This window comes from Corythoichthys intestinalis, chromosome 11 (assembly GCF_030265065.1).
Source record: "Corythoichthys intestinalis isolate RoL2023-P3 chromosome 11, ASM3026506v1, whole genome shotgun sequence".
Taxonomy (NCBI): Eukaryota; Metazoa; Chordata; class Actinopteri; order Syngnathiformes; family Syngnathidae; genus Corythoichthys; species Corythoichthys intestinalis.
The window spans coordinates 19,828,396-19,843,983 of NC_080405.1; the positions used below are offsets into that span (position 1 = coordinate 19,828,396).

The 15,588-nt window shown below is 38.0% G+C and overlaps 1 protein-coding gene across 3 annotated transcripts; it reads left to right on the forward strand.

Moving 5' to 3' along the window:
* The first annotated feature begins 385 nt into the window (after positions 1-385).
* Positions 386-14,999, forward strand: ganabb (glucosidase II alpha subunit b). 3 transcript variants are annotated; one of them, XM_057851102.1, is made up of 25 exons: positions 386-637; positions 1,697-1,798; positions 1,910-2,018; positions 4,674-4,801; positions 5,002-5,181; positions 5,317-5,382; positions 8,574-8,616; positions 8,717-8,792; positions 9,011-9,107; positions 9,224-9,404; positions 9,508-9,661; positions 9,786-10,021; positions 10,617-10,743; positions 10,864-10,943; positions 11,276-11,416; positions 11,523-11,619; positions 11,684-11,785; positions 12,326-12,569; positions 12,747-12,811; positions 13,126-13,202; positions 13,311-13,385; positions 13,470-13,583; positions 13,663-13,772; positions 14,055-14,155; positions 14,249-14,999. In XM_057851102.1, the coding sequence occupies exons 1-25, from the start codon at positions 618-620 to the stop codon at positions 14,356-14,358; spliced, it is 2,835 nt and encodes a 944-aa protein (XP_057707085.1). In that variant the 5' UTR covers positions 386-617; the 3' UTR covers positions 14,359-14,999. The 3 variants fall into 3 exon arrangements, with proteins under 3 accessions (XP_057707085.1, XP_057707087.1, XP_057707086.1); XM_057851103.1 differs by lacking the exon at positions 386-637 and adding an exon at positions 724-881; XM_057851104.1 differs by lacking the exon at positions 5,317-5,382 and having other exon boundaries at positions 387-637.
* Positions 15,000-15,588: the final 589 nt, after the last annotated feature.

Below are 15,588 nucleotides of genomic sequence, written 5' to 3' on the forward strand. Positions count from 1 at the left end.
CTAAAATGGTTGACTTCACAGGTATGCCTTTTCAGTATTAGTGGAATTTATTGCTCTGTCAGTGGGGTTGGGACCTTCATTTTTTTTTTTTTTTTTTTTTTTTTTTTGGTTTTTTTTTTTTTAAAATAATTTTAATAATTCCAATGAAATGACATTATTATAAGAAGGTCACATTATTACAATAGTAAACAATAATACAATAGATTTATAGTGATTAAATTAAGTATATAATAGTTCATCATATATATATATATATATTTTTTTTTAATAAACGATATCGTATATTATGTAGTACTGTTATGTCACACGATGATGCTTTGTCTTTTTGAAGACGAATAGATAGTAAAAAAGCTTGGCTCTGGATTTTGGAGATGACGTGTCTGTGCCTGAGCGGATACGGGCGCGTCCACGTTAATCTTCCCTCATCCGGAAACAATGGATGAATGAATGAAATGAAAGCAAGACGGTGTTGATAAGAATTTAATCAGCTGCATTTTTGACCTACGCGTTTTACGTGTACGATTACACTTGAACGTTTCAGACTGTGATTGAAAATCCCACATTTTTCTGTTTATTCTGCCGTGTAAGAGGCGGAGTTGCCCAGGGTCAGAATCAAGATGGCCGCCTTCACTGAAAGGTAAGACTAACGGTCTCGCTGTATCATCGTGACATTCATCATGTATCTTCTTGTGCTACATCATGGTTTCACCCGCATGAAGCCGAGGATAGTGCTACTTGTTGGTTGACAACTAGAAATAATTCTTCACACCCATTCGAGAATCCCACAACTGAATTCGCGTCTCGTCCATCAACCTGCACCTTGCTAGGAAGCTTGCTAACTTGTTAGCGCGACAAAGAAGATATATAATAAAGGCAGTCAGGTGCCCGTATTTCTATTTTATGTTGTGGTTTGTCGTTTTGTGTCTTTGGCTGCATTGTGTTTGTTTTCTTTAAATATAGTTGAACAAAAGTTCGAAGAACGACTACCTAGCTTTATCTGCTGCTGTAACTAAAACGATGGTATTGAAGTCGATGCTAACGTGATTTGATGAATGTCCGATGAGATTATTCGATCATTTATGGATTCTGGCTAAAGAGGATCTATTAAAATTAACTGTAGAACATTAAAATATTAAAATTAACTGTAGAACATTAAAATGTATGTCGTAGTCAGATTTTTTTTTAAGCAGGGTAGAACATTTCCTTTAGGCTTTCAAGACAATATCACTCGTACACTATTACTAAGAGGACAAAGTCCGGTTTAGTAAACATGGTTTATTTAAATAGATGCTTTCATAGAAACTATTTGCACAGCGCTTAACGTATGCCGTAATACAAGTATGGAATGGGGATTCGGAACGTTTAACAGCCCGTACAAGAAGAAAAGTGAATTGTAGCAACCTTTTTTTAAGTCCAAGCTACTAACTTGGATGTACTAATTATTGTGAAAGGCTACACTTTAATACACAATGCTGAAACGATGTTCAATTGTTATTACTGAAAACAACACTAAAATTATTTAAATGGCTTTCAATGAAGGGATAGACTTTCAATTGGACTGGGAGCCACTGTGGGGAGGAAGGGTTGGGAGATGTGTGGCTAAACCTATGGGCTGTAGACAAAACCCTTTCAACGTGACTCACATTAGTACTTAATCCACTTGAAGCTTCATTCTTTATCTAAATTTCCCTTGTAGGATGGCACCTACCCTTGTGCTCTGGCTTGTTGTTTGTCTCAGCGGGACACTGGCTGTGGACAGAGCCAACTTTAAAACCTGTGACCAGAGTGCCTTCTGCAAGTAAGTTAATACATTCAATGAGCTTCCAGAGGCTACTCGCTTAGTTTAATGACACATCCCTACCCCTGGGTAAAATGTTGGTTTAATCTTCCATTTGAATTTTAATAACAGACGTCAGCGTGCATTGACTCCTGGCGAGTCTCCATATCGAGCCCTCCTGGAGACTATGGAGCTGACCAGCACAAGACTCACTTTGCAGCTCAAGAATGACAAGAACAAGGTACAGTTTCCACAATATGTAGCATCTGGATCAAATCTAAAATGTTACATGTACAGTTTCCACAATGTATTGACGCAATGGAACATATTGTAGTTGCTACCAACCAACACTGAAGGCACATGTTTGTGTCTTCTGTAATTTCAGCTCTGTATAAATGGTTCCTTAGGTAAAAGAATAATGCAAAAATTTGATAACCACCCATATTCTGGGCTAAAGACTACAAAACGAAAATTGCTTTTACGTTCAACTAAATTTGATTGCGGTACAGGCTGCAGCTTATCTGGATCAAATCTAAAACGTTTCATGCAGGGTTTTCCCTAAATATAAAGCACTGTGGCGCACCGCCACACCAAAATAAAAGCCGCCACATATTGCAAATGAGATGTTTTTTTTTTTTTAAAGATACATTCTAATTTATAATTTGTATAATTTAACAGTACGTCTAAATGAATATCTATAGCTCATTATTTACGCACTATTTGCCAGAAGTCGTCTGAAATGGCACGTCAAATACAAATTGTTACTTTACACGCTTTATTTTGAAAATCACATTGGTTGTTGCAAGCGTGACTCTAACTATGTTGCCGCAGAGTCAGGCGAAAAATCCACAGAAAGGTATTTCAAGGTAATGCAATTCTGGTTTAAACCTGAGAAAACGACCTTAATATTGACGCTGACATGACGTTTAGGTTGTTTTTGGCGCGTTTCACCCGAATCGTCGCATCCTAGCATAGCATTTGTTCGTTGCTGATGTCACTGGTAGTAATTTCAGATGAGTACTTTGAAGTAATTAGAAAAGATTGACGTTGTCAAAGGACGAGGGTCAGTTAACAGAAGGACTATTATTATTGTGGTAATGTAGTGTGTATTTGGGCCAAATAAAGAAAAGTCTAGATGTAAATCGTTCTATTGCTACGAGGAAAAACTGTCATATTATTAAGTAGGAGTAATGTAGCTGTAATCAGTTACGCATTTTACGTACATGTACTGTAGCTGGGAGCTATGACAAAGCATTAGTATAAATCCTTCTATTGATTATAATTTGATGTAGATGAGGCAAAATATTAAGGATTTCCTTATTTGTTAAACCGATTCTAAAACACAAGATGCTTTCAATATTCTTGATTTTAATGGAGGCGGCAACACGCTACGTGAAGTACGTAGCTGCGTATTCAGCTATGTAAGTCCTAAGCAGTAATAAGATTTTTATTCTCATATTATTAAATCAACATTCATTCACATAGTAATAGTTCGACTTTTTTTCTCTTGACCTCATCTACATCAAATTATTTTCCATAGAATGATTTATGCTAATGCTTACAGCTAAATTGCCCCTACGTAATAACTTTTTTGCCCTTGAAGCAAATTTAATCTCATAGTCATTTTATTTACCGTAATTTCCGGACTATAAGCCGCTACTTTTTCCCCCTACTTTTGAATCCTGCGGCTTATAGTCCAGTGCAGCTTATTTGTTGATTTATTTGGGTTATAGGTGACACTTTGACAGTTGCGTTATAAGACTGTCATAAGACCGCCATAATTATGACATGACGCTATTATGGGCATTAATGAATGTTTGTGACAGATGCCATTAAGTGTCATCTGGCAAATTATGTCTCTAACTCTATTTAAGTCCAGCTCGGATCTCAAAAGTGAGACATTTTCTGGATGGCACAAAATGACGTCTGTCACAAGCATTCATTAAAGCTCATGGCAGTGTCATGTCATAAGTATGATGGTCTTATGACAGTCTTATGGCGCCACTGTCAAAAAAAGTGTTACCAAATATCATAACTAGCAATTAATGAAACGACAGAAACGGTATCTGAAGAAATAATTAGCACAGAACATGAATTATAATTGTTATTTACATCTGTAGCGCTGCAATGCATGCTAGGAAGCATGTTGGACAACAACAGTGTTGACAGCAGGTGGCAGCAGAGGTTGATTGTCTCCCTCAAGGGAGCAGTGATGACCAAATGAAGTTTTTTGAAGCATTGAAGCTTTGCAGCCAATTGGTTCGAAGCTTCATGGTGATTCATTTGGTCTTGTGACAGACTTATGACGTGGCTGTCAAATAAAGTGTGACCGGTTAATACCTTTTGGTGTAAATATCCCATAATACAGTGAGGAAAGCTGGGATTTATATTCTGGTGCGTCTAATCTATGAACAAATGCCTTTTCGTGTCAAATTTGATGGGTGGCGGCTTATAGTCAGGTGCGCCTTATAGTCCGAAATTTACGGTATTTATTTTTATTTTGCCTCAATACTCCATCGTAAATGGAGACCGTCACGTTTCGAAATACTTCATTAGCCTGGCTAATGAATTTGATTATTTTTTATTTAAATAATTGTTTTTGTTTTTCAGTCACAAGTTAAATTTAACATTCATTTCGCAGCAGTGGAGTCCCACTTACACACTGTGACCTTGATGTATAAGCTAATTAAATATTTTAAATAGATATTTGTTATGGCTCTTTTTAGAAAAAATAAATGTTGAAAAATTCTCATTAGTCATGATATGAAGCAGTTTCCCCGCGGCACAACATGTGGGGCTTTTCGACTTCGATGCGGCCCACCCCCACCACGGCTTCAAAAGCATTTAAATGTTTTTGTACTCTTCTGTTTTTTTTTTTTGTTTTTTTTTTTGGTAGGTGCGTCTTCTGCTGGAGCTTTATCGTCTTCAAGGAAACATAACGAGGGTGAAGATTAATGAGCTGAAGCCGTTGAAGCCTCGATATGAGGTCCCAGACGTGCTCATCCAAGAGCCCCCTACAGAGCCGTAAGTGTCTTGCGGGTGGTTGCCTCTTGTACATAGTGGGTGATTTTGGCTTGTAGAGATGTTACATGCGAATTCCTGATGTGTGTCTATATTTATGTCTTGTTTCCACATTAGGTACATTTCAATTGTCCTTGTTTTAGCTTTCTTGATCCCAATCAAATAAACTCTCCTAATATTGGCATTGCCTTGTTTTTCCCCAGCCTGTCTCTCTTGTCTCAGGATGAGAACGGAGTGGTTCTGTCTCTGGGTGCAGAGTCTCAGAGGGTGATTGTCAGTGCGCGGCCCTTTCGATTGGACATTATGGAGGGGCGAGATGTGTTGCTGTCGCTAAACTCGCGGGGCCTCTTGGCGTTTGAGCACTTAAGGCTACGCAAGGACACGTGAGGGACCATGCTTACATATATACACACATACACACACTCTTTTTATTTTAATTTATAAACTACACTCATCCTCTCTCAGTGAATTTTTGAGAATTGTCTGACTCGTTCTGTCCTCTTTTCCTATCGCCCCAGTTTCTCCTATTTAATAACTAGCAAATTTGCTAGTGTGTGGAATAATGTCAAGGGTGTATTCTCTAGGTAAAGACTTTCAAAATGTTGTGTATTATATTCATTGTACTAATGCTTTAGATGGGGAGATTATTTGAACACATTTCAAACTCATATGGCAATGAGTGCGGTGTGTTTGCTAGTCATTAATGTAATTCATATATAAAATGCTTTTCCTTTATTGGACTTGGAGGTAGATTTGTGTCTTTATTATTCAACCAAATAAAAAGTTGCTTCAACCAAATAAAAAGTTGCTTCAATCAAAATGTATATTTTCAATTGAAGAAAAAGTCACTTCAATAAAAAAAAAAAATGTTTGAATGCAAAAATAAATTTGAAACTGGAAATGTATTTGAAAACTATTTTTCTTTGATTAAATTTTTTTTTTGATTGAAGTAATGTAATTTTGCGTTTGGACCACATTTTGCCTTGGACATTTGCGTCTTTATTATTCAATCAAAAAATAAGTTGCTTCAAACAAAAAATATATATATTTTCAAAAGGAAAATCACTTCAATCAAAAATTTGAAAAGAAAAAAAAAAATCAATCGTAGTAAAAAAGGTTTGAATGTGAAAAAATATTTGAGACTCAGAAATTCGCATTTGAACACTTCATTTTTCATTGAAACTTTTCTTTGATTGAAGCAATCCTTTTTGTGTTTGAGCCATATTATGGGTAGGACATTTGTGTCTAAATCATTCAATCCCATTAAAAGTTGCTATTCAATCAAAAAAACTATTTTTAATCAAAGAAAAAAATCATTTGCAAAACATATTTTAAAAAATATTTTATTTGAAATATATGTATTTTTTTATTGAAGTGTCACTTTTTTGAAAAGCAAAAAGTTTTAAACTGTTTTTTTTTTTTTTTTAAGTGGAAAAGGTTTTGAAGGCACTTTTTTTCGATTGAATCATGTTGACCCAAAGATTCAACGTCCATGCTACTTCCGACATGTTTGAGTGGCAGGTGACTACGCCAATGGCATAAAAGTTTCAAGCAAGAATAATGGCAACCAGGGCTCCATCCAGCCATCGGACTCTGCTAGAGTCCAAGCCAAAAATAGGGCACCAGTATGGGGGTGTGACATCGGCATCTCACCGGAGTACCCGCGACGGTACGTTGCCCTGTCGCGGCACATTAATCACATTAAGCAGCAGGGCACCGTACCATCGTTGGCACTCCGGTGAGATGCAGATGTCACACCCCCGTACCGGTGCCCTATTTTTGCCTTGGACTGGAGCAGAGTCCGATGGCTGGATGGAGCCCTGGTGGCAATTATTCTTGCTTCATCCTTCTATGCCATTGGCGTAGTCACCTGCCACTCAAACATGTCGGAAGTAGCGTTGAAGTTGAATCTTTGTGTCAAAATGATTCAATCGGAAAAAAGTGCGTTCAAAACTTTTTCCACTTAAAAAAAACGTGTGTTCAAAACTTTTTCCACTTGGGGAAAAAAAAAAAGTTTAAAACGTTTTGCTTTTCAAAAAAAGTGACACTTCGGTAAAAAATATAAATATTTCAAATTTAAAAAAAATAATAAAAAAAAAATATATTTTTGCAAATGATTTTTTTCTTTGATTAAAAAGTTTTTTGATTGAAGCAACTTTTATTGGGATTGAATGATTTAGACACAAATGCCATAGTATGGCTCAAGCACAAAAAGGATTGCTTCAATCAAAGAAAAGTTTCAATGAAAAATGAAGTGTTCAAATGCGAATTTCTGAGTCTCAAATATTTTTTCACATTCAAACCTTTTTTTCTATGATCTTTTTTAAATTTTTGATTGAAGTGATTTTTCTTTTGAAAATATATATTTTTTTGTTTGAAGCAACTTATTTTTTGATTGAATAATGGACACAAATGTCCAAGCCAAAATGTGGCCCAAACGCAAAATTACATCAATCAAAGTTGTTTCAATCAAAAAAAAAAAAATGACTTAAAAAAAAAAAAAATCAAAGAAAAATAGTTTTGGAATACATTTTTTTGAGTTTCGAATTTATTTTTGCATTCAAACATTTTTTTGATTGAGGTGACTTTTTCTCCGATTGAAAATACAGTATATAGTTTGATTGAAGCAACTTTTTATTTGATTGAATGATAAAGACACAAATCTACCTCCATAGACTTGGGGAAAATTAGCAGTTCTGTACATTGTGCCAGATGTATTTCAGGGTGTAGGTATGGCTGGGTAGCTAACTGCTCACTGTATTGATGTAGATGAAGGTGCTGATGTTCTAATAAAGTATAGCGGTTGTGGGAGGGACCTATGCCTGGCAAGTTATTTATATATATATATATATATATATATAACAAATAACTATTCAGTACTACATAGTTCTATGCACAGTGTCAGCAGTTGTCCTACAACGTAACTAGACATTTAACTGAAGGAAGTAAACTTGCCTAAGCTCGTTAATTTTCTTGACTAGCCAGTTAGTCATGTTGACAGATTTGTCCTTTTGATTCCTTTATTAACAAAATCAATGACGATAGCACACGTTTAAGCCAAATCAAACATAAAATGCATACATTATATAAATGATTAAAGTGGGGGGGGGCAAGGAAAAAAGATCTCTTGGTAACGGATTAACAAGCAGGGATTTAGGTGGCCGTTGTCCATGTCACGTACCCCAAACCCATGCAGCTTTGATAAAATGCAAGTGAATATCACTGCTAAGATTATTCCAAAATAGCACTTCTTTGTAAGTGGAAACAAAAATATCATCTTGCTTGCTTGGCTTTATAAAATGCATTAGTCTAGAATGAACACACTGCCGAGATGGACATGTTTCTTTTATCCCACCTGTATTGCACTCTGCCCCTGCAGCATTTGCATCTCCTTTTGATGATGAATTAGCATAAGTATCACCTGCATGCATGCTGGCTGCTGCAGATTGAGGAATGGCCGCAACTCAATGTGGCAAGACTTTTTCAAGAGGGGGGTTTTAAAAAAATAGAATATTTTTACATTTCCCTTAATGAAATCTCAACATATTAAGTGTCATTCGAGGGACTTGCAGGCTATTTTTGAGGTTTTGTTGTAGCGCTCGTTGTCTCTTTGAGTATGGTGCCAGTTGTCATCCTCTGTGTCACCCTTTACCTACAGGTTACTTGCTCTTTAATACCCTCAAAACAATATGTCCTTTCCAAAGATACATCTTTTTTTTTTTTTTTCCCCCATATCCTCTTTCATGCTGTTTTTTAATCTTGCGCCATGGAGCAGACAGGCAGACCAAGAAGCTGAGGACTCAGATCCGGAAAATGAGGTCCTACTCATTTACATTCAATTGTACTGTACATGCTGTGATTGCCTCCGAGGAAAATTCTTTTAATCATATTTCACTTCTTTCTGCTCTTGCCTTACAGGCTATATTGGAAGAGAAAGATGAAGACGGGATGTGGGATGAAATGTTTAAATCATTCTCAGACAGCAAGCCAAATGGTAATTCCTAAAATCGGTTCTGTCTGCTGCTACAGTTTTGGATTTTTTGGATCAGTTTCTTAATTTAATTTTCTGAATAGTGGTGGCCTTTGCCTATTTATGTGCTTTGGGATTTGGGCTACATTGTGAAGCACTTTGTCCGCTAGTTCTTGAGTCATGTTAAATACAGAATCCTGCGTTCCTGTCATACTTCTAATTTGGTTACTCTTGTGTCACAGGCCCAACTTCCGTCGGGCTGGACTTTTCATTGCCTGGGGTTGAGCATGTCTATGGCATCCCGGAACACGCAGACTCTCTCCGGCTTAAAACTACAGAGTAAGTAGCAAACAAAATTTTGATGAATTTGCCTGGAGTTACTTGGGTCAAAAAATGCTTGTTAAGTGTGGTACTTTTTGCCAGAGCTACATATATTTGATGTGTCCTCATCTCAGGAATGGGGATCCATATCGTCTGTATAATCTGGATGTGTTCCAATATGAGCTGCATAACCCTATGGCACTTTATGGGTCTGTACCTGTCATGTTGGCCCACAATGCTCAACGGACAATAGGAATGTTTTGGCTCAATGCTGCTGAAACGTGGGTAGACATTAGCTCCAACACTGCAGGGAAGGTTTGTGCTTTCTTCCATGTATAATTTCATTATTTTACTAACGTTTCGGTTTCAATATGCTACCAGCCAATTTAACCTTCCACATTTACTTGGTTCTCTTCAGACTGTGTTTGGAAAAATGCTGGATTACGTGCAGGGCTCCAGTGAGACACCACAGACAGATGTGCGTTGGTTCTCAGAAAGTGGCATAATTGATGTTTTCATTATGCTTGGCCCCACACCAAAAGATGTCTTTTCACAGTATGCCTCCCTGACAGGTAGGATGATGAGCTTTAATATTCACTTTTGTGTGTTTTTAATGGCCGATAATAGCGGAGTAGTTGTCTGTAGATCCCATTTCATATCCTGACTGGCTTTCTCAATGTTTTATAACTTCGTCAGGCACCCAGGCCTTCCCTCCTCTGGCCGCAGTGGCCTACCACCAGTGCCGCTGGAACTACAATGATCAAGAAGACATTAAGACTGTGGATGCAGGCTTTGATGAGCATGATATTCCCTATGATTTCATCTGGCTTGATATTGAGCACACAGATGGAAAACGCTATTTTACCTGGGATTCGAGCAAATTTCCCACACCCAAGGAAATGCTTCAGGGACTCATGGATAAGAAGCGCAAGGTAAAGATGTTTGGCCTTGCAAGACGATCTGCTAAATTATTCTGCCAAAAACCATCAGACAACCAATTTACAACTAGCTTATTTTTCAAAATATAATTCACACCTGAGTTGAGTATAAGTCGCACCAGCCAAAGAAGGCACAGTGAAGAGAAAAAAAAACCATGTCCTACTGGGGTATAAGCCACATTTTGGCGGGAATTTTTCATTTATTTATTAGAAACCTTTAAAAAAAACATGTGAAAATAGTAATACTAAAATGGAGAATGACAGGCTATATAGGCATCTGTTAACGGAACATCAACAGTTTTTGGGATAACTATAGCCTAACAATAAACAAAGCTGTCTGTTGCTGGTTAGAGTGGGGAAAAAAATTTAAAAACATAACATGTCGCACTTCACTGCAAATCGCAGGCCCAGCCAAACTACTGTTTCTATTTTGGGGATTTTTCTTTCTTTCTACATATATCATGTTCAGGCCCAGAACTATAAAATAAGTGCCATGGTCTTGCATTAGACCCCAGGCATCCCAAGGCATTATTGAATCCAAACAGATTTTTTATACCGAATAAGAATTTCCCCTTCTTTTTTATAATAGATGGTAACCATTGTAGACCCTCATATAAAAGTGGACAGCAGCTACAAGATCCATAATGAAATCAAGTCGCAAGGCTTCTACACAAAGACTAAAGATGGCAGCGATTATGAGGGCTGGTGTTGGCCAGGTAAGACACAATATAGAAATAGTTTGAAATTGAAAATGAGCTTGTAGTACACAAAATGTTTGATGTGGATTCATCAGAAAATTACATCCTGTTTCTTTTTGTGGATTTAAATGATGTTAGGCAGTGCCGGCTATCCAGACTTCAGCCGTGCAGACATGAGAGCTTGGTGGGCCAGTATGTTTGCCTTCGACCAGTATGAGGTGAGACTCATGGTTGCTAATGTGAAGTTAATTAATTCTGTTTTGTTTAGGTTGATGGTACATGTTTAACTGGGAGTGGTCATAAGCAGTTCAAAGCCCATTTTTTGGTAGAATAGTTCACCTTTTGTCAAACAGTTTTTATGCAATACGTTAATGTTCTCACTTACTGTTTACTTGCAAGACCGAGCAAAAAATGGCCAAGCGACTGCTTTACCAGTCAGGTCACTTGTAGTAAGCAATGGTACAGCTTTAGATTCAGTATAAGAGTTTATTGATTGACTGTGGCGGGTCTTCAAATAGCCCACCATTTCTGAACCACTTTTGCTCTCCAGGGAACGATGGAGAACTTGTACACATGGAATGACATGAACGAACCTTCAGTGTTCAACGGGCCCGAGATCACCATGCACAAGGACTCAAAGCATGGAGACTGGGAGCACCGTGACTTGCACAACCTTTATGCCTTTTATGTGGTGAGTGCAGCGTTAACGTTCGGACATGACCTTATAGATCATCTGCTTTGTGAAAAGTGCTTTGCTTGGATTTGATTTGTTTTCCTAATTGCTGTGTTTGTTGTAGCAAATGGCCACAGCAGAGGGCCTGGTTCAGAGATCAGGTGGGGTTGAAAGACCTTTTGTCTTGACTAGGGGCTTCTTTGCTGGATCACAGCGCTATGGTGAGCCTTCAAACTTACAATGGCAGCATGACTAAGCATTCTAAGGGTTTTTGTGCTTCTTTAGGCGCTGTGTGGACTGGTGATAATGCTGCTGAATGGGGCCACCTTAAAATTTCTATTCCCATGTGTTTGAGTATGGGCCTAGTTGGAATAGCTTTTTGTGGTGGTATGTACCTCTGTCCACTGACATCTTCTAAAGATATTTCTCAACACTTAAGTCGCCCCAATGAAAGGCACACGTCAACACACAAATACTCCAGTGTGTGGGGTGTGAGTTCAATGGCCGAATATATATTTTTTGCTCATTGAGTTCAAATATGCCATCAGTTTTATTTTTCTCATTATGATTAGTTTTAATGCAATCAGCATCTTTGATATTCTTAAAATAAATGTATTTTATACAGCTTCTTCATATATTTTCATCCAGTACCTGTTTATGATGACTAATCCCTGTATTGTTTTTGTTCGGGTCAAAATTCAATAGTTAATATACTGCAAAGGATTAGTATTTTTACGCAGAATTAAATCACATCAAATTTGATCCACTAGCAAAAGCCTTTATTTTTTTGTTTTGGGGTATTTTTTTGCACATTTGTCACTTAGAATTTTCCAATCCTTTAACAAATTTACAAATTAGACTTGCTGCACATTGACTGCAGCAAGAGTCAAAAGATCTTTAACTTCTCCCCATCATCTTATTTTATAGCTGATGTTGGGGGCTTCTTCAAGTCTCCTAGCCCAGAGCTGCTGGTGCGTTGGTACCAGACAGGAGCCTACCAGCCCTTCTTTAGAGCCCACGCCCACTTGGACACGCCTCGTCGGGAGCCATGGCTCTTTGGTCCGGAAAACACCGCTTTGATCCGAGAAGCTGTGCGCCAACGCTATAGCCTCCTGCCCTATTGGTACCAGCAGTTCTACCACACATATCGCACTGGAAACCCTGTCATGAGGTGAGCATTCAGTCGGGTTTTAATTGTATCCCACCGAAATACATTATCTTCATAGTTTCATTTGAGTGAACTTGCAGAAATACTTCCCCACATGGTTTTTTTTGTTGTTGTTGTTTTTTAAATCCATTGCGGATTAACTGTTTCAAACTGCTGCTGATTTTCTTGTTTCTGTTGCAGACCACTATGGGTGGAATACCCTCAAGATCCAGCTACATTCGCTCTGGAGGATGAGTTCTTGATTGGTGAGATGAAGTGGCAAAAAATGTTTTGTTGCAGTTCTATTTAATCCCTGCTGAGCGCTATAAGGCTGTGCCCAAAGCACTGAACTCTGGTGTACTGTTGGTAGACAATGCCCTCCAACAGTCACTCGAGTTTTATGCAACCCAATTCACATTCGTTAGCCGTTTGACTGCATCGTGTAAGTTCTTTCAAGTGAAAAACTAATATAGGCCTTCAATTTTGTCCTTATTTTGGCATTCAATTTATAAATCGGTTGCAATTTTAAAATATTTTCCATATCAAACCTGAAAGCTCAGTCATACCTGCTCTGCTGCAGGTAGAGACTTGTTGGTGCATCCAGTCACTGAGGAGGGAGCCACTGGTGTAACTGCATACCTGCCAGGAAAAGATGAGGTACAACAAAACAATTCAGTTTATTTATTTATTTTTTAATGCCCTCATACAATCTTTATTGACTTGGTGGTGCAAGTCATGATGAAATAACTGTTGTGTACTCCTCAGTTGTGGTTTGATGTCCACACATTCCAAAAGCACGATGGTGGCCAGAACCTTTACATTCCAGTCACTATGAGCTCTGTAAGGCGCACACACACACCCATACTATGCTACTGTGTAACCTTTATACTTGAAATCACTAAGTGTTTTCTGTTGTACTACAAGATCCCAGTTTTCCAGCGTGGTGGCTCCATTATTCCCAGAAAACTTCGAGTCCGCAGATCTTCCAGCTGTATGGAACAAGACCCCTACACATTGTACGTTGCCCTTAGTCGTCAGGTACGTCAACTCATTAACACAGCCAATTCTGCCTGATGCTGACATGACTGTGACGATGAGATATGTTGCATTTCTACAGAGAACTGCAGAAGGAGAACTCTACATCGATGATGGGCACACTTTCAACTTTGAGAATAAGGAGTTCATTCACAGAAGGCTTTCTTTTGCCAATAACCAACTCTCCTCTGTGTGAGTTTCAGTAAACATAAATCCTATTCAGATTTTAATATAAGAAATGTTAAGTTGTTTTTTTAAATTTTACCTGCAGTCAGTTCGAGAAAAATATTTTGCGTGCTTTTTTTCCCCTCAACACTCTACAACATAGTTCCCTAAATGGTGAACAGATGGGGTTTCCAATGCGTAATGGGAATTAGATTCTAAATAATACCAGCAAATCTACTGATCATGAAAAATATGCTCAGAACATTATCCTAGGTAGATTCATTTTAATGAAATTGTCCTGACCCACAGGAACCTTTCCCCTGAGGCCCACTTCTTAACTCACTCCACCATTGAACGCATTGTCATACTGGGAGTTAGTAAGCCCAGAAAGGCTACCCTGAGGACCGCGGGTCAGTCCCTCTCTCACATCTGTTTTCACTCACTATTTTGATCAGTCTTTTTTTTTTTTCTAATCTGTTTCCATTAACCATTGCCTTTTTTAGATGGTCAGACAAGCCAGCTTGAGTTTGACTTCGATGCCGCCACGTCAGTCTTGACGCTCCGCAAGCCTGGCATGAATGCGGGCACTGACTGGACTGTAATGTTACAGTAACCATGAAGACAGCAGAGAAGGAGCAGTAGGAACAAGTGACTGAAGAGAAGAGAAATGAGCAACAGGACTCCCCACTGTGTAAACTTGGACATAAATGCACCCAACCAGACATACACATTTCACTCCCATATGTCAAGTACCTGTACTCACACTATGCTCCTATGTGAACTCAAAGCCTCTATACTCATGTGCCCCTTTTGTGAGGAATGGTATGTAGATATTACAAGTAAAACATCAACTCATATTCTGAGCCCCATGAGCGGATATAATTGTCATAGCAAATACAAATTATGTTAAACCTCAGCCAAATTTTTCACCTAGCAAGAAGAAAGTAATCCTGTCCCTTGCCATTTTTATATAATTGGCATTCTTAGCCGCTTCAAAATGAATGAATATAGTATGTAAGGAAGGAATTCTGTTCGCTCTAGTAAGTGATCATGTTGATCAGCTGCTTTTTTTTTTCTCCCTTAAACCGCTTCTTGGCGATAGGAGTTCTTTAGGCTACTGCACCACTGATCTTTGTGGATCATCCTGTTGACAAGTTAGATTTTTTTTTTTTCATGTTTGTATTCACATTGTGTACTGTCAATTTTAATGCACTTCTGGCAACCTTTAGAGTTGTTTCGATTTCCATTTTGAATCCAACATTTCCAAATTTTATGGGCCCAATTTTCTTAAATGTAACTCTAAAATGTTTAATCCTTTGTGCTTTTCTGAATTTGACCTTTGATAGGCAGTCCCAACGTCAGCTGCAGTCCACAAAACTAAATGATCACCGGAATATTGATTTTTGTCCTCTGTTGAAGTGTGTAAATCTGCTTTTGTAATAATTGGTTTTTATGATTGTAAATGTTGCTGCTTTTTTTCTGGGTGGGGGGATTCAACTTGATACAGTGGAAAGAGAAGTGAAGGAGACTAGCTTTCTACGTTGTCAGACATACTTTAAGAGATCATGTGACCAAGTGAAAATAAAAATGACCAAATGTGTAAGAAGTCCGTTTTTGGGTTTTGTTGTTGTTGGATTTGGTTTACATTGAATTTGGTTACAGCTTGTCTGGATTTGAAAGCAAATTTATTCAACTATAAGCGCCTCAGCTGTATATGCTAGTAGGTCTTCAGATATTTGACTTTGTAGTATTACCAATAATACTGTGAAACGTGCAGCAGCATCACCTGTCATTGGCGGCGTACAATGGTGACGTAAAAACGAAGTTACCAAAATGCGTCGCA

What these genes read in the sequence shown, in the direction of transcription:
- ganabb (XM_057851102.1), top strand. Translation starts at nt 618, where the DNA reads ATGGCCGCCTTCACTGAAAG. An exon ending in GTCAAGGGTGTATTCTCTAG is followed by an intron (nt 5,383 to 8,573) that starts GTAAAGACTTTC and finishes GCCATGGAGCAG; the next exon opens with ACAGGCAGACCAAGAAGCTG. An exon ending in TCATGGATAAGAAGCGCAAG is followed by an intron (nt 10,022 to 10,616) that starts GTAAAGATGTTT and finishes TTTTTATAATAG; the next exon opens with ATGGTAACCATTGTAGACCC.